The sequence below is a fragment of the Biomphalaria glabrata genome, chromosome 14 (genome assembly GCF_947242115.1).
Source record: "Biomphalaria glabrata chromosome 14, xgBioGlab47.1, whole genome shotgun sequence".
NCBI classification, from domain to species: domain Eukaryota; kingdom Metazoa; phylum Mollusca; class Gastropoda; family Planorbidae; genus Biomphalaria; species Biomphalaria glabrata.
In genome coordinates this window covers 29694503-29712781 of record NC_074724.1, presented here as the reverse complement: position 1 = coordinate 29712781, position 18279 = coordinate 29694503, and the positions used below count along the sequence as shown (strand labels likewise).

Here is an 18279-nt window from a genome sequence, read left to right as displayed (position 1 = left end):
ATGACTATTCACTGCAGTTTATTAATGGAGCCCAGCCACTGGTAAAAATGTGTAACCTCTCTTGAATACGCTCTGGAATTAAGTGACTGCTTTAGATTTTATATCGAAAAGAGAAGTTTTATCGTCAAAATCTTCTGTTGGAGATTTTCCACCTCAAAATGCTCTGTAGGGGGATCTTAGACTCAAAACCATCTGGAGGGGTTTTAAACTTTAAAAAAAAGCCACCTGTAGATGAAACTCAAAACCCCCGATTGGTTTGGCTACGCTCAAATAATTTTAGTGTGTAATTTGCTTTTTTTTTATATTGAAGAGGTATTTTTAGCACCAAACCCCTCTGAATGGGGGTTTAAACTCAAAACTCCTTTCGGCAACGCTCATAGCATTTTGAGTGCGTAATTTGCTTTTTTTCTTACACTGAAGATGGCGGGGGGTTTAAACTCAAAACACCTTTGACTACGCTCATAGATTTTAGAGTGAGTAATTTTCTTTTATTTATATTGAAGAGGTACTTTTTAGCTTCAAACTCCACTGGAGGGGAGTCTAAACCCAAAACCCCATAGACTACACTCATAACATTTTTAGTGTATAATTTGCTTTTTTTTTATTATTAAAAAGAGGTATTTTTTACCTTCAAACCCCACTGAAGTGGGGTTTAAACTCAAAACTGAGTCAAAAACCCATTTAGCTACGCTCATAACATTTTGAGTGCGTAATTAGCTTTTTTTTATATTAAAGAGGGGGTTTATCTTAAATTTTAGGCGGGGTTTTAAAATCAAAATCTTCCTTAACTGTGCTCTTGGATTTAGGGGATTTTCGTTTGCATTTTTTAAAATTTTGTTTTATAGAAGAGGAGGAGTTAACTGCAAAAACCCCAGGTAGGGGGTTTAAAACTCAAAACCCCTGGTGGGGGGGGGGGTTTAAACTCAAAACCCCTAGTAGGGGTTTTTAAACTCGAACCGCTCTGGTAGGGGTTTTAAACTCGAACCCCCCTGGTAGGGGTTTTTAAACTCGAACCCCCCTGGTAGGGGATTTTAAACTCAAAACCCCTTTGGTTGTGCTAGGGCAAGTGATGGTTTAGTATTAAAATCTCACCTAAAATAAACAAAATCAAAGCAAAAAATCAGTCACTAAATTCCGACTCCCCCCCCCCCTTGGAAGGGGGGGGGGATTTCATTTCGGGGGGGGTTTGAACCCCAAGAACCCCCCCCTGGCTACGCCCATGTTACAGCCCGCCTTCCTTTACCAATGTATTGTCAGTAACAGATATACAGATAGAGCGCGCTAAAACACACCTACACTTTATGATGTCTACACACAGACGCACGCAGAGAAACACATACATACACTGGAGAAACCTGTTGAAACTGGGTGGAGTTTAATTTCAATACTAAAACCTTGTTGACAACTCTTCGTTCAGCTCTTGAATACTTGTGCCTATGTTTAGTTGCAATTAATGTTCCAATGAATCATAAAGCGAGGAAGGTAGCAGCTTACTTAGAGTAAGAGGCTTTTGTTCGAATTTAGTTTATTTCTGCGAACTTAGAAAAAAAAAAGGGAATCAAACTAGTGTAAAACAACATCAACAACAACAACAAACAAACAACTAAGCCTAAAATAGTGAGTTTTTAAAAATGAAATAACTTGACCAATGTTTGTTCATTAAAATTGTCTGTTCAGTTGGATTTGTGAATTTCAAATTGCATTACAAATGTAATTGATTTGGATTAATATAAATTAGAAGTTAACTAAAAGGATGAAGTCTGTGATACGGAGCAAGTACTTCGTGAGCTGTTTCCTAATAGTGACGTCAATCTTTATTAAAGGTGAGACAATGCCACGCATGTGTTATACTTCAGAGTTTATAAAGATAAAGATTGCGTTTTGTTTTTTACATTAGTTTTAACTGTCTTGCATAAAAATCGATAATTTCCACGTCAGTAATATTTGAACAACGAAGTGACCGGCAAAGAGTTTTGCACTTTGAACTTTTTGGCCAACATGTGGGCTCCAAGTTCAAAACCACCACGATTTCATTACTTCCCCCCCCCCCTCCTTACCTCTCATTTAAATAGATGGGGCATAATCAGTAATACTCACCCCCTCACTCAAGTCGTGTGTTTTTGTTTATAAAATGAAACAAAAGATGAAGATTATAGAATTACTCTCATAGACCTGCGCAGTAGTATTCTTTTTCTTGGTTTTATATTAAACAAATCTATGTCCCCAAATGTAGACTTTTGAAATTTCAATTTATTTATTTAGATTTAAACAATTATTCACATATATTTATTTATGTACATTTGCACATTAGCACATTGAGACAGCTTATGCTTACGTAGTAAACGGAGTTCCTATGTCTTCCCTCATCGACACTTGTCTTGTTTATTGTATTACACAATTGTTTTACATGGTGTCAGATGTGAATATATAAATGGAAATCTAGAATACTGAAAATTAAATTTCTATTTATCTCGAACATTTTATTTTGTTTCTGGGATATCTCTTTCAGTTAGTCACTTTCATTGGTACACTGTATAAGTGCTTTTTAGCAAGAATGGCCAAGATGAAAGACCATAGATGAATATAATTAAACAATAATATATCAAAAGAATTAAAAACACTTTTATGAGGGTACTAAAATAAAGGAAAATAAATTGCAACATAATAAAAGAAAAACTGCAATGAAAACTTGGTCTGGTGATTTTTTTTGGGTTCAATGTATTAACTAGCCTCAATTAGTAATGCTGCCTATAATTTTTTTTTTAAACCAAACGAGACTGAGCCTACATTTTTAATTCCGGGATCTTTAGGGCGCCTCTGAGTCCACACAGTTGTAATGGGTACTTGGCATTAGCTGAGGGAAAATAAAGGCGGTTGGTCGATTTGCCTGCAACAATTTTCCATTTTAGAATAACGTGGTTCCCTTGTGATAATCCCAAGATCTATCCACTAGATCAGTGTTTCTCAATTTTTTTCCTTAACAGTACACTTAGCACATTCTGAGTATTTAGCGAACACTTTGCTTATTCAGGGATATTAATTCACGTGGTGGCCTACTTGTTAATTAATCCAGTAGGGTTCCGAGGAACACAGTTTTGAAACACTGCACTAGATACATGAAAAACACATCCTTCCATAGCGTTCTGTTTAAATCCACAGAGTTTTCCAGTAATCCAGAAGTAGCCTGCCCCTTGCTCCAAGAAGGAAGTCACAGCCCAGCCATAAAATGTCACATGTCTATCCCACAAGGCTTAACTGTAATGAAAGCAACCATCACCAACATGGACCAGGGCAAGGTGCTGATGGACTGTAGGCCCCACGCCTGCAGGAAGATGGGCCGACTCTACCCAAGGCTCAGAGTGACACACGCTAATGTCACCATGTCTCTGGAGATCGATTCAGTCAGACGAGCTGACGCAGGTCGGTTGACGTGTGATGTCGTCCTAAAGGGCAACGCGACCTACTCAGGACATTGTGACCTTCTAGTTGTTGGTGAGTTACACTATTGAAGGTCATCGTATCCATGGTGAAGAACACACAATCAAAACATAGTTGACTTTAAACTTTCACTTTAACTATTTGTATGACATGATTGTAATTGAAATTGTCATATATGTCTAATATATATATAACTCTAAATAGCTAGCCTTTTGGTGTATCAAGTGTACAGGATTAAGAAAGAAGTGTTTTTCCTCTTCTTCGTTCTCATTTGACACGTCGGAGGGTTCAGATCAGTAATCCTATATCTGAGATGAACCTCGCAGTTGTTTCCAGATCAGGCAGTTCTCCGTATAGTTTTTCTTCTGTAGGAGGTTTTGGGGCCAGAGTCTTGTTCGGGCCTTTAGATATAGTATGCAGCTTTGAAGGACGTGGTCTGCACTCTCTGGCGATGCTCCACAAGGGCAGGTTTCGCTAGTCCCTACTTTGAGAAAGTGTTAATATGCTATGTTTTATTTTTAAATGTATAGCACTTTTCAGCACAGCAGAATCAAATTTTCAAAGCTCTTCCTTTTTTAGCACATTTTTATTTATATATTTAGTTGGCAACGTTGAAGTCTAATTGAGCGTCTTTGCTATTGTTGAGTCTATCGTGGAATTCCCCAATAAGTCCATTTAGCATATTTTATGTTTTATATAGAAAAATGATTTTAAGTGAAACATTTTGTTTTTGATGTTGCTACTGACTAACTTTGATTAAGGAGGACAGCTTTGCCCTCTATTTTCTATATGTCAGGTTTTTTTTAAAATTTCATTTCTTAATGCCAGTTCTTTGTGTCAGTTTATTGTGTCAGTTTAATGTGTTAGTTTAATGTGTCAGTTCTAATTGTGTCAGTTTTTTTGTGTCAGTTCTAATTGTGTCAGTTTTTTTGTGTCAGTTCTAATTGTGTCAGTTCTTTGTGTTAGTTCTTTGTGTCAGTTCTTTGTGTCAGTTCTTTGTGTCAGTTCTTTGTGTCAGTTCTTTGTGTCAGTTCTTTGTGTCAGTTCTTTGTGTCAGTTCTTTGTGTCAGTTCTTTGTGTCAGTTCTTTGTGTCAGTTCTTTGTGTCAGTTCTTTGTGTCAGTTCTTTGTGTCAGTTCGTCATGTTAGTTTTTTATGTCAGTTTTTGGAGTCAGTTTTTGGAGTCAGTTTGTCATGTCAATTCTTAATGTCAGTTGTTTATGTCAGTCCCTCGTGTTAGTTCTTTGCGTCAGTTCGTCTTGTAAGTTCTTCTCATATCAAGTTTTCGTGACAAATTTTCCTGTCAGCCCGCCATGTCACTCCTTAAAGTCATTTCTTTATACCTGTTCTTCGTGTAAGTTAGCCATGTCAGTTCTTTATGTCTGTTCTTTATGTCTGTTCTTTATGTCAGTTCTTTATGTCTGTTCTTTATGTCAGTTCTTTATGTCTGTTCTTTAGTTCTTTATGTCAGTTCTTTATGTCTGTTCTTTAGTTCTTTATGTATGTTCTTTATGTTAGTTCTTTATGTCAGTTCTTTATGACTGTTCTTTATGTCAGTTCTTTAGTTATTTATGTCTGTTTTGTATGTCTGTTCTGTATGTCTGTTCTTTATGTTTGTTCTTTATGTCTGTTCTTTATGTCTGTTCTTTATGTCTGTTCTTTATAAGTCAGTTTTTATGTCAGTTTTTTATGTCAGTTCTTCATGTCATTTCTTTATGTCAGTTCTTTATGTCAGTTCTTTATGTCTGTTCTTTATGTCTGTTCTTTATGTTTGTTTTGAAAAGGTGTCGGCTACAATATTTTTTTTTATGTTGTGAAATATAACTAGGTCACTGAAATAAGAGAAATTAGGTCACATTCTCACGCTCAGGGTCATTAACTTGAAACACTTTCTTAACTTAGTACTAGGGGGACAGGACGCTATATACTTGAGTCAATGAGTCATATACCCTATTTGAAGTATATCTAATTATAGCGGGAACTTTGTAGAACTCAAGATCTGTTTGCTCATTTAAGTTTCTACAATAACTCTTAGTAGCTTGCAATTTCTTCATGCTTTGAGAAAGTTGAACATTTTCTGGAACCTGGAAGCTTCGATGTTTCGAAAAAGCCTCTAATGATTTTCATGACTATTCGACAGTTTATTACAGTTTTTATCACTGTGATCTTCTTAAGATCCAGCTTACTAAACTATAAGCAATATAATGCAGCAAGAATGATAAAGTAGAGAAAGTGATGTGAAGAAATGTGGGCGAGATATAAAGGAACCTAAAATAAAACCTTAAGTAAATGAAAAGTGAGAAATCAGGAGAGATTTTTAATTAACTAGACAATGTAAACAATGTCAAGGGCGCACTCAGTTGCCAAAATAAAATTATATATATATATATATAATAAGTTTGTGCTACAAGGGACTAATCTTAGAACTATGTTTCTACTGTGATGAAAAACTGCAAGAAATACTACATAGTTATAAAAATACTTCGTGTTTCAACACCTCCAACGCCGGATACACCAAAAAGTGTATTTATGGATTTACCTTCATGTATGAAAATCTCCTATTGAATGAAAAAATGTTAGTCAAATACTGCAAACAAACTTGTGAAAAATTTTTGAGACTAATTTCATCTCACCAACAGCTGTTCCAGAGAAACCAACGTGTACATATAGCATGACGTCTACTCATGTTTTGGTGACGTGTACGACAGATAGAGGTTTCCCCAAGTATGGCTGCTTGTGGACCTTAAGTTTTACACAGGTATTTATCAGATAATAGTTAAAGTTACTAAGTTTATAACAGTCTATCAGCTGTTTAACCATAGTTTCATCTACAGACTAATGTTATCGAGGAACCAATACTTCTCTCAAATTTTAAAATAATTTGGAATATATGCTTGCGAATCTTGGATGCTGACTGCAGAACTAGAATGGAGGATCCTAGCAATGGAATTGAGATGCCAAGGAAAGATCCTAGGTATCACATACAAAGACTGCATCACAAACCAAGAGATTAGAAACAGGATTGATACAGCAATTTGGACCCCATGATGACCTAACCCCATGATGACTTAGTTACTGTCATAAAACGCATGCTTAAACTCTATGACCATATCACAAGGTTTCACAATGAATTCTGATATTAAAAGATGTTATGCTAAACAGCCTAATGATTATATACTAAGCTTACATCTTTTCCTTTGCACCTCTCAATTAGATTGTGAGCTCTTTGGTCCCTGAAGTCCCAGAACACAAGGAGTTCTACATCAAAGGTTTAAGGTACTACAAAACTAACTGCAGTTTCAGTTTCAGAATCCAGGGTGCTGGCATGTATAAAGTCAATATCACCATGTACCCAGTACTCACCAATGTCATCAACTACCAGATAACAACCTCACATGTGGAGGTCTTTCAGGAACTAGACATCTTCATTGGTAAAGTTTTTAGACATCAACTAAGAATCTAACATAACAACAAAACATACATCTAGAAAAACAATCAGATCATTATTACATAAAAACAAAGAACATAAAACTGTAAAATCCATCTCGTTACAAACTATTCTATGTTAATAATATCATGGTAGAGTCTGAGCAGTAGCATATATTAGCAATTATATTAATAATAAGCAAAAGAGATGGAGGAATGAATGGATGGGTAAATGGATAGATAGATGTTTGTTAAAGGAGAGAGAGTGAGAGAGAGGGAGAAAGAGAGGCAATAGAGAAATTAAGTACGTTTTGCTGAGATATAATTCTTGAAGTGTATTATGAAATATAGAGGTGCCTGACTTTTGGTAACTGTGTGTCAATTATTACTCGCTGTTATTTCAGTATTCATTTTCTGTTAAAATTATAGTTAGGTTAATATAAATAAAAAATGCATTCAAATGTTTTTTCTTGTAGAAGAAGCGACTATTGAATATTTTGTCTTCAGCCACATCTACGGCAATAACATGTCTAGACCACTATCGAGTGGACAGTCATCCCGTGTGATCTGTCAGACTTCTGGTCAACCTAAGCCAACAATATCTCTTTTCTACAGACGTTCCCTCGGTGAACTTAATCTGGTCAATCAGGTAAACAAGGGGGGCGACTGTACATGAAGTAGGAAATGCACGGGAAGACGTTTTGAAATGTCTTAAAACCAAATTTTATTTCATATTTTCAATATGAATTCAAAATAAATTCCATGTAGGATTCAGTGCATAGTGAGAACTCTGCAAGAGCCTTTTCCACTTGGAAAACATATTCCACTTTTCAGTAGTGAGAAAAAAAAAGACTCTTAACCTTTACTCTGATTGAAGCCACAATGGGTATGGGCCTCATAGTTTAAATGGGTGGGCCTCTTCCTTTTGCTCCAGACAGTGTTAGATCAAATGTTAAAAAAGAATTAGTAACTTATAAATTACAGGAGATCCCTCAAATGAGGAGTTAATTCTCCGTAATTATTTACCAAATTCTGGTGGAATCAACGTTGGTATCGTCAGTTAGGAAAGAAAGGGTTAATACAGTCCCACTGGTAACCCATTCCATGCTCTAATGTACATAACTAATACTATTGTGTAACATAAGTCTGGTTAGCCAATCGTGTCCTCTCTAAATAAACTTCTCCTTAACAAATATGTCTTTACGTCATTCATTTGTTGAAACATAGGTCAGAGAACTAATTACCTACAGCCATTAGGCGGTACACTGCTGAATAACATTTGATTTTTTTTTAAATTTCGTTGATTCTAGTATTGCACCACTTGTGATGTTACTCCCGATGGATGTCATCTGTATTGGTCCGCACCCCTCGCATGCCTTACTATAGTCACTGCCTACGTAAAAAAAAAGTCTTAAAAATAGAATATTGGTATTAAATCACAATGTGACTTGCTCTAAACGTGTTTTGTGACTAAGTAATATATTTAACTCGTTTTACTGGCCGTGTAAACAGTCAATCTAATTATCATCCGTTCCATAGTCTGCTAGGTCTCATATTTACCTGTTATGTAAAGAAATAGTTTCTTTTGCGTTGAGTAGAAATAGATGAATACTTTAAGTTAGCCATACCAAGACTAGCACTTACATATCTGAACTACGTCGCTATGTTTTTTTTTATAGCTGTTAGCGTATTATAATGAACCCCATTAGATCTACATTATAAACTTAATAAAACCTTAAAAACATGAAATATTTCAACAGACTGTTGGCAATATTCTGGAGTATGCATTTGATTCAACGACTTGTCCATTTGCTGGTCACTTTGTCTGTACTGCACAAAACGGTCTCAACAAAAGACCTGCGAGAAGCAAGCTAACACTAAACTGTAAGTACCTATTTGTCTTGAATGATGTTCTTTACATTATAGTTAAAAGAATGTTCCATAGCAGAATAGCGTAAACACAAGGTATAGCTTAAGACCACCACTTTCTTGGTGTCTCTGAGTAAATTTGTTATGAATAATAATACTTTTAAATAAAAGCTTTACTATTTCATTATCTAGTTAGGTCTAGAACAATTTAACCACTAGATGTTAAAAAAAATCAAATTTAGAACTGACATCATGTATTATCTTGATTAATACAGGGTCCCATATCTCAAAAGACTTAAAGCCTTATTAAGTATAAATCTGGCCATTGAAGCATCGAATATATATTGTAGGTCAACATATATATTTTTTAATGCATTGTTAAAGTTGAATAGTATATGCACGATAACACTGTAAACAAATACTCTGTACTGTAGCTACAAGATGTAGGCATTCGAAGTAGTCTCTTCAAGGTACCTATGTTTAGAAGATAAAAGAAGATCTATGGTGTTGACGTGGCTTTGAAGACTCAAACCTTTTTCTAGATTGTCGCAGTTGAAGCGGTGAAATGAGTGAAGCCGGAAAACAATAAAGAGGAGGAGGGGGGAACAAAGTGGGTCTGTACATGTCTGTGACTAAAATGTCAACCATCTGGAAGACGTTTGATGTCAGGGTTGGAGACATTCTACTTTAACCAAAGCACGTGATCAAGCAGACGTCACCGAAATAGTCAATAAATACCTGTAGGAAAACATCTGTTGTTTAAAAAGAGGGTTATTGGGTGTGTGTGTGTGGGGGGGGGGGGCTAATGTTCTCGATAGGAGCAATTCCACACGCTCAGCAACATTTTTTTTCTAATCTCTTTCTGCCCTCTCTTATTCTCTCTTTCTGCAACCTCAGCTTTACTGCCATCTCTTCTCTTTCTACCGTCCTTCTTTTCTGTTTCTGTCCTCTCTTTTTTTCTCTTTCTACTGTCTCTTCTTTTCTGTTTCTGAAATCTCTTATTCTCTCTTTTTGTCACCTCTTCTTCTCTTGCCCGAATTCTTCCTTTTTCTTATTTTCTACCGTTTTCTCTACATTGCCACTGACTCTAAAATCTATCTTTACCTTTCTTATTTCCCTTGTTCCCTTCTCACAATACTCCCAATCTCTCTCTCTCTCTCTCTCTCTCTCTCTCTCTCTTCTCTGCTTAGCTCCATCAACAATGTGACCATGTCGTGATATAAGACCATTTAAAAACACCTTTGTTGTTGGTAGATTAACTGATTATAAACTTAGGTAGTGAAGAGCACTGTACTGCACCAACCTATGTAAGGAACGATACAACACAAGATGCAGAGGAAATCATGATGTGTGTCCAGTCCAATCCAAAGCCAAGATTTATTCAGCTTCACACAGGTCTGTCTTTCAACTTTAACGTTAGTAGATGTACCAAAGTTGTTTAGTATCTTGATATTTACATGTTTTCTTTCAAATAATGAACACTGTCTTATTTGGTATTAATGTGATTGATAGTAAATTAAGTTCATTGTAAATTGTAGATATTATTGATCTTGACATCAAATCTCCTTTTTACCGCTAGCTCAGTTGTTTTCAAATAAGCTTAATGTTATAGACAAAAAGTCTAATGCTTCTTCCAACACAAGAGCTTCAAAACTTTGATTCTGGAGTCCTAAAAGCGCCATAGAAATCATCACCTTTTAAAACATTACCTTTTAAATCACAACCTTTTAAAACATTACCTTTTAAAACATCACCTTTTAAAAATTACCTTTTAAAACATTACCTTTTAAAACATTACCTTTTAAAACATCACCTTTTAAAACATCACCTTTTAAAACATCACCTTTTAAAACATTACCTTTTAAAACATCACCTTTTAAAACATTACCTTTTAAAACATCACCTTTTAAAACATTACCCTTGTTTATCAACTATTTCTTAATGTGTACAACGGATACGCCATAAAGCTAACTCTTTCTTGTTACTCCGCCATGTATAAGAGTCTCTAATATTGCTGAATAAGACCTGCGTGCCTAATGAATCTCTTCCACCACAACAGGCAATAAAAAGGCCAATGGTTTGAAGTGTCACAATGAAGCAAGAACTACAAACGTCACATATCTAGCTGATGCTGGACTTGTTAGTGTCAATCTACATAGAGATGATTGCAGTAGTCATCAGTGGTTGGAAGCAATCGGTCAGTCAATCAGGTTCCCTTTAGTAGAATTTTCTTTGGTATCAGACAACTCCTTGGAGGACGAGAAAGGTTAGTTTTTACTTTGTATTGCCTATATCTAGTAGACAAGTCACCAGCTTAGTTTTTATTTTGTAATAAACAATAATAGAGTTTTTAGTTTGGTGTCTACCTTGTCAACCTAGCTAAACTAGAGGAAGACAGCGATTTCATTTTTTTTATATCCTTAGATTGTAGACTTACTATAGATTTAACAAATAATACAGACATGATATTTGACCTGTGATGATGTATCCAAGCGGTCTACTTGGTGACATTGGTGATCAGACTGCGTGCATTTATGTTCACACAGAGAATCAAAATTTCTTTATTCTTGAGATTTCTAGAGCTACGGAAATTTTGTTTTCAAGAAAGAGAAACAAAATGAACGATAAGTCCTCAACGTAAAAGAAAAGACTGGTATCGCACTAGAGTAAGGCTATCAGAAAAATGACTTAATAACACTTTAGGAAAAAGACTAAAAAAAAATAATACATAAAACAATAAACCATAATTTACAAATACCAATGAGAGCCTACGACGCAACACACTACAGGACGAGTGAATATTTTTTTAAATTTGTATCCATGGATAGCTTTATGGTGTAGCCAGAGTACAGGATAATGGAGGTGTTGATATCGCCTAATATACGTGGTGAAAATGTCAAGGCTGTCCATATTAAAGGTTGCATTTCACTCGGATCATAAAAAAACATTTACTTAAAAAAAATATTTTCAGGTCCAGACTGTCCTAGAGATGTTCGCATTTCAGAAATTGAAGTTGGCAAACCGGTGAATGTGACTTGGAAACATGGAGTTTTGAACCAGACTTACTCCATTCGCAGTGGCATAGTGTCCAACTCTGTCACCCTCCTAGAAACACAGGAGTACAGCGTTAACCTGCAGACGACAATGACGTCAAATATTGTTGTCATTGAAGTTAAGGACATGGTTGGGAGACTGCGCAGTTGTTCCTATTGGTTGGTGCAGTCACCTTCTGAAGGTAATTCCACGAGTATTTCATGCCTTTTCAAGATTTTCAACAAGATTTTAATAACGAAGTTGCTTTGCAACAATTGTTTGTTTATATTCGCTTGTTTTTTTGGATTTGTATCCATGGATAGCTTTTTGGTGTACCAAGAGTACAGGATAATCTAGGTGCTGATAAAGTTGTTTTTTTTTCATCTCTTCTCTGCCTGTGGTCCCTTCTGGGGCATAGGTCACCAACCAGCTTCCTCCAGGAGTCTCGGTTCTGGGCGAGCCTCTCCAACTATCCCCGTGTCTTGCCCATCTGCTTCCAAACCGCGGAGCCATGTATTCATGTAATCACCCTCTTCCTCTTTCCTTGGGGGTTCCAGGTTAGGGCTTGAGTTTGAGTTTTGAGTTTTTGGCACACCGGCACAATTTAGGCCATGTCGTGCCCGTAATCCTTCAAGGCTTGCCTTGTTATGTTGGTTGCAGGCTCGCGAAGGGTGTGACCTATCCATCTCCAGCGTCTCTGAAGGATATCTACTTCACTGGGCTGCTGTTTTGTTATTTGCCACAGTTCCACATTCGAGATCTTATCTGGCCAGCTAAAGTATCCTCCTCAGGCAGGTATTGATGAATACCTGGATTTTTTTTTTCATGGTGATGATGATGGTTCTCTTGGTCTCTGCTCCATAAAGTAGTATTATTGTTTTTTTAAAGGTATATAAAATAAGGGATATAAACCTGTCTATGCTCTTCCATTTGAACTCATTTATTTTGCTGTCATTTAGTTGGCAACAATTTAGCGTCCTTGACATTGTTTAGTTGATAGCGAAAGTGTATCGTACGTTTTGGACATATGAAACAATAACACTGCATGCAAAATCATAAGAAATATAGACAAGTGGTATGAGCTTTCTTAAACATAGTTTTCTTTCAAGTCTTTCGGTCAATTGAATCATTTTAATTAATGGCGTAAGAAAATAACAACACTTGCGCAGCATGATGTGCAAATGTTTAGCACACACAAAAAAAGGACTTGCACAGCTTCTCTAAAAGTAGCAGTACCAGATTTTGAGATTTATGCGACAGTTTGTATTATACGCAATAACACTGGAATTAATATAAAAGAGAGCATGAGCATTACGTATGGTTGGATGCAAGAACAAGGGAAGTAACTGAAAGAAAGGGAAATAAATAAGAGAATGGACGGTACGAGTGAACACTAAGAATATCTTAGTTTAAATGCGATCTAAATCTTTTGAAGTTTGTTCCGATTTGCATAATTGCTGTGAAACTTCTATTTGATTAAAAAATGTATTAGCGATATATTTCTTTTCATTGCCATCTGTTGTACGTCTGTGTCATTAGTGTGTATTTTAAAATATTCTTTTATTTACTTTATTTTCAGCTCTTCCACAAGTAGGTTGGACCGCAGATCATGTGCTGTTGTCTTTAGTGGGACTTTTACTGCTACTACTGTTCATCCTCCTTATTGCTGTTATTAACAAGTCCAAGAGAAATCATGAAACAAATCAATGCAAGTAGTTCTATACCTCTTTTCATTCATTAAAATTTCATTCATGAAAGATGACGTACTAATGAACCACACTGTCCACACACACCACCACGAAATACTGTCTAGTTCTTAGGTTCTCAATTTCCACTTTTTTTTCCTACCCACTTTCTCTTTCTTTCTATCGACTTTCACTCTCTTCCTATCCACTTTTCAAGCACCCCCGCAACCAAGCACCAACTAATCTGTTTCCAGAGTCATCCTCTGTCCACGGTGAAAGCCTCACATCCAAGATATCATTTAGGAGGAAGTCGTCAAGAAAAGGGCCTCTTGTTCCAGAACGCCAGACTCCCTGATTAGTTCTTGTTGATTGGGGTAGAAGGAAGCTTCTTTCTAAACATTATGTCACAATATAGTGCGCAGCTTTTACTATCGGAATTGCAGTGCGCATCACAGAGCTTCAACAATATTATAAAAAAAGTTTTTTTTCCACGTTTTAATTTATTGAGATACGTAGCAAGCTCTTCAAATCAAAGAAACCAGTCCTAATTGATATCTGGAAAATCAAGACCCTCCGCCAATGCATAAACTGGCCCAACTTCTGAAGAACTTATTGAGATGACCTGTCCCTAACATCTCTTCTGTTCTCGTTAAACTGCCGGAGTATTTGATATTAAAAATAATGTATCCTCTATTTTCAATATTTTTCAAACATTCGAATCCACAGCTTTCCAAGAGCAAGTCAGTCCCCAAAAAGATGCTTCTAAAGATTCAAAGGAAGTCCTGGACCTGCAGACAGAGAACCAAATCTTCGATGATACATTTGATGACAAACCTGACCAAGTTATAGAAAATGTTCGCCACGCCTCGGTGGTGCCGCGGGTCTTCTACAGATTGGGGAAAAATCTGCAAACATTCCAAGCTCACCTGAGTCCGAATGTTCTCAACAGTTACCTCAGCAATAAGATGTTTGCCATCCCTAAAGAAAGAAACGATGATTTGGGTAGGATCGATTCTTTCAAGTCTTCTCTTACAATGGACACACTGGGAAGGGAGTGCCAAACATTTGAAGACACAAGACAGAGTCTTAGTCTTCAGAACATTGACCTAGTCTCACACAATATGCATTTTGATTCTTAGTGTGTCAAGCGAGTTTTGTTTAAATACTCGGAGATAAATGAGTTTACTTAACAATCTGCCTAATATAATATTGCTATATAAAACAGATTGTCTATAACAGCTCCTCCAACGCAGTAGAAGGCGATCACAATCTCATATCCCATAATATCTTTAATCTTCTTCTTAATCTTATATGATACAGACGTTACTTCAAAAAAAGAAGATGATTACGTCCTACGCCTGATGCATTCAGTCATGCATATTAACCACTGACTTAAATTCTGCCAAGTCACTGGTTTTCCTGTCTAGCTCAGGCAACCCATTCCATGCTCTAATAGCACTAGGGAAGAAGGAGTATTTGTACAAACTTGTCCTAGCATATGGAACGAGGAATGTGCCTTGGCAATGCAGTCCAATCTTCGCTTTGTAAAGCCGAACACGCAAGGCACTGATTGGTTGGGTCTGCTCAGTGTTCATTTTTTTTGTTTTTTACAAAGCTTATATCAACTCTGTCTGTCAGGTAAAAAGTTTGTACACGTTATTTCTTCCTCGCCCATTCTCGGATCAAGCTGAAATTGTGCACAATTATTCATTGGCATAGACAAGGCATGAAAATTAAAAAAAACCAAAACTGGTCAAATAATTATTGGTAATTATTTATTTTGTTTGCCACTAACAAAGGAAATTAATTCTTCAATATTCACAGATAAGGTACAAATGTAGGGTTACTTCCGCTTAGATAATTAAACAAGTTATTTCTCCCACACCCTCTTTCAGATCATGTTGGACATTTAAACAATCAATTAGTGTACCTAACTAAACATGAATCAATTAGGGTTAGTAAATCAATTATTGGTAATTAATTATTTTGTTTGATATCGAATAAGGGAAATAACTTCTGCATCATGGAAGGATAGTCGTAAGTGCAGAGCTATTTCCCTTCTATAATTATCGTTTATTTTATTTCGTTTTGCTTGTTTTATTATTTCATTTTGTTACAACGGGGTTGCCCGTTGTTGTTTATTGTTTTATTGTTCTACCGTTTGAAATCTCAGTTTTTATGAATTTTATTTAAAAGTGGGCGACTGATTGACTAAATTTTGGTGACTCAAATGAACATAATTTAGATCACGCATGCCCCGTCGAGAGGATTTAAATAATTAAAATAATTAATTAAAACGAGTATTATAGTGTTTTGTTTGTGTATTTAGATCTTATTTGTGTATTATTGTACGCTGTTCTTCCTCCAAATTTCAAGCTATGCCTTTTCGTAATTTCTTGTCCTAATAGCTAGATCACCGCTGCCATCACCCCTTCGTCCTTAGAATTAGAAGAATTACAGAAATCAAATCGAAGCATGTCTTTCCACCAAGAAATATGCCATTTATAAGGTGTAAAAACAACAACAACAAAAAAAAACAACAACAAACAAATAAAACCTTTTTATTTTATTTATGATAAATCAATGACACAGACTAAAAACTCAAAATAAGTAGGTATAATAGTAAATGAAAAGTTATCATGGAATCTCCATATTGATGTATTATTTAAAAAAAATCAAGCAATACATTAAGGTTTGGGAAATTCTCGACCTGTATGGCGACATTTATGCACTACGCAAGACAGCAGGGTTTCTGTCCTGGGCTTTTGCAAGAGAGGATTTGAGCATCTCAAGCCCTCACTCAAATGGAGTTTGATGATGATGATGATGAAGGTTTATTTAAAGAAATATTTACAAATCAAACATGAACATAAAGATAAAGCTCTGGTTAGGCCAGTAATAGAAAAAACATCCCTTTATTTGGGACCCCTCAACTCATGAAAACATTAAGAAACTGGAACAGACACAAAACAGAGAAGCGAAATGTATAACTTAGACTAAGACATCTTTATTGATCCTTATGGAAATTAGTTGTGGAACGAATACTCAAATTTGATTAGACCAGTAGTAAAATCACTAAACTTTGAGACACTTCAGCACAGAAGAATAAAAAGTAAAGCAGCTATAATACGTATAACACTAAACCATAATTTATAAACAGAAAAAAACAACAACCTGATGATACTCAGAAAGACATTAAGATAAAAGTCGATTTCTTATTCCCTACTCTAGAACAAAAGCATACTCGTGACTTATGATACGTTTAATTAAAACGTCCGCTTTAAATTGTCCTCCCAGTCACACTCCCTTCTGGCATCTTGGACTTTATATCAAACATCTCTTTCCCGCCTTTTTTTTTACGTTCCGCTTCTCAATACGCTTGAATGTTAGTATCTGTTACATCTGTTTGGGACCCCTTAACTCAAGAAAACATTAAGAAACTGGAAAAGACACAAAATAGAGCAGTGAGATTCATAACAAACGAATATTCACACGTAACCAGAGTAACACCTTTAGTAAAATCACTAAATTTAGAAAGCCCTCAGGACAGAAGACTCAAAAGTAAAGTAGCAATTATACATAAAACACTGAACCATAATCTTCAAATACAAAAACAAAATAATTAATAAAATACTCAGAAAGACACAAAAATAAAGGCACATTCCTCATCCCATATGCTAGGACAAATTTGTACAAATACTCCTTCTTCTCTAGTGCTATTAGAGCATGAAATGGGTTGCCTGAGCTAGCCAGGAAAACCAGTGACTTGACAGAATTTAAGTTAATATGCATGACTAAATGTATGACGCGTAGGACGTAATTATCTTATTTTTTGAAGTAACATCTGTATTATATAAGATAAGAAGATCTGTTACATCTTAGAGACTTAGACTTTAGTGCTTTTTATCGAAATATTTGAAAGGCTCTCTGACGCTTTCAAAAGCCAATTCGGTTGTTATAAATTGATCGAGGTTTTAAATTCCTTTTCAACTTTAATGTTAATTGAATTATTAAAATAAAAAAGGTGCAAAAAAAATATTATTTTTTTTTTTCGCATGATTAGGGACTCGAACTTCTGATCCTTCTTCCTACAGGATGATGCTAAACCTACTGAGCCTACCTGCTGTTAATGATTAAAAAAAATATGAGAAAAAGTGAAGTGCTTTTAAAATTAAAGGATGAAAAAAAATATTTAGATTTAGATTAATATGAAAATATTTCTAGTTAAGCCTAGTACTTACCGTGACAATTTGTCGGATTTTTCATTTTAGGTCTTTAATCTCGATCTAATCTTCTATTATGAAATACAGACGTTCTTTTGTTTGTAAATGTTTTACATGCTTCGGATCTTCCTTCAGAGTCTAAATGTGTAGAATTAAAATTAGGCTGGGGTATTATGTCGTCATTCAAAAACATATCGGGTCGAAATTGCGAAAAAAAGAATGGGTCTTTGTCACTTTAACCCCGCGGTTTCGATCGTAAAAGGTGCTTAGTTGTCCTACGAACACTGAAATAATAACTGGTTAAAGTTTCGTATTTTTTATTTTTTTTTGTTCACAGGAGAAATAGTAATAGGTCAGTCAGTCAATCACTGAATCAATTAATCAGAGCCTTTGCACTTATAATAAAGATTTAATTTAAAAAAATAATTAAAGTAATAGTAAGCTACCTGTGAGTCAACTTGGATTGAGAGCTGGTCTAAGATGGAACCAGCAAAGCCTAATAGCGTCTTTACTGATTATGTAACCAATCAATTGAACCTAATGAAATCCCATCAACGTCACATTATATAATATGGAAAGTTTGAATTCAAATTTCTAATTATAGTT

General features: G+C 35.5%; 2 protein-coding genes across 5 annotated transcripts in view; one reads left to right on the top strand and one right to left on the bottom strand.

The window, feature by feature from the left end:
* Positions 1–1361: 1361 nt before the first annotated feature.
* Positions 1362–13538, top strand: LOC106059265 (uncharacterized). Of its 3 annotated transcripts, none has more exons than XM_056011525.1 (10): positions 1362–1823; positions 3160–3492; positions 6077–6195; positions 6652–6868; positions 7340–7512; positions 8624–8747; positions 10008–10127; positions 10792–10998; positions 11704–11967; positions 13360–13538. In XM_056011525.1, the coding sequence occupies exons 1-10, from the start codon at positions 1754–1756 to the stop codon at positions 13479–13481; spliced, it is 1749 nt and encodes a 582-aa protein (XP_055867500.1). In that variant the 5' UTR covers positions 1362–1753; the 3' UTR covers positions 13482–13538. The 3 variants fall into 3 exon arrangements, with proteins under 3 accessions (XP_055867500.1, XP_055867499.1, XP_055867501.1); XM_056011524.1 differs by having other exon boundaries at positions 1363–1823; positions 13345–13538; XM_056011526.1 differs by having other exon boundaries at positions 1374–1499; positions 13345–13538.
* A 2456-nt stretch (positions 13539–15994) lies between these two features.
* Positions 15995–18279, bottom strand: part of LOC106064661 (uncharacterized) — a 14184-nt gene continuing 11899 nt past the window's right edge. For both annotated transcript variants that reach the window (XM_056011138.1, XM_056011139.1), the window contains exon 2: positions 15995–18279. This exon is cut by the window's right edge and continues 1058 nt beyond it. The gene's annotated coding sequence lies outside the window, so the exon portion shown is untranslated.

Excerpts from the sequence above, each read along its gene's own strand:
- LOC106059265 (XM_056011524.1), top strand. The coding sequence starts at position 1,754 with ATGAAGTCTGTGATACGGAGCAAGTACTTCGTGAGCTGTTTCCTAATA. Across the intron at positions 8,748-10,007 it reads AAGCAAGCTAACACTAAACT|GTAGTGAAGAGCACTGTACT; the intron begins GTAAGTACCTAT and ends TTATAAACTTAG. Across the intron at positions 11,968-13,344 it reads GGTGCAGTCACCTTCTGAAG|CTCTTCCACAAGTAGGTTGG; the intron begins GTAATTCCACGA and ends CTTTATTTTCAG.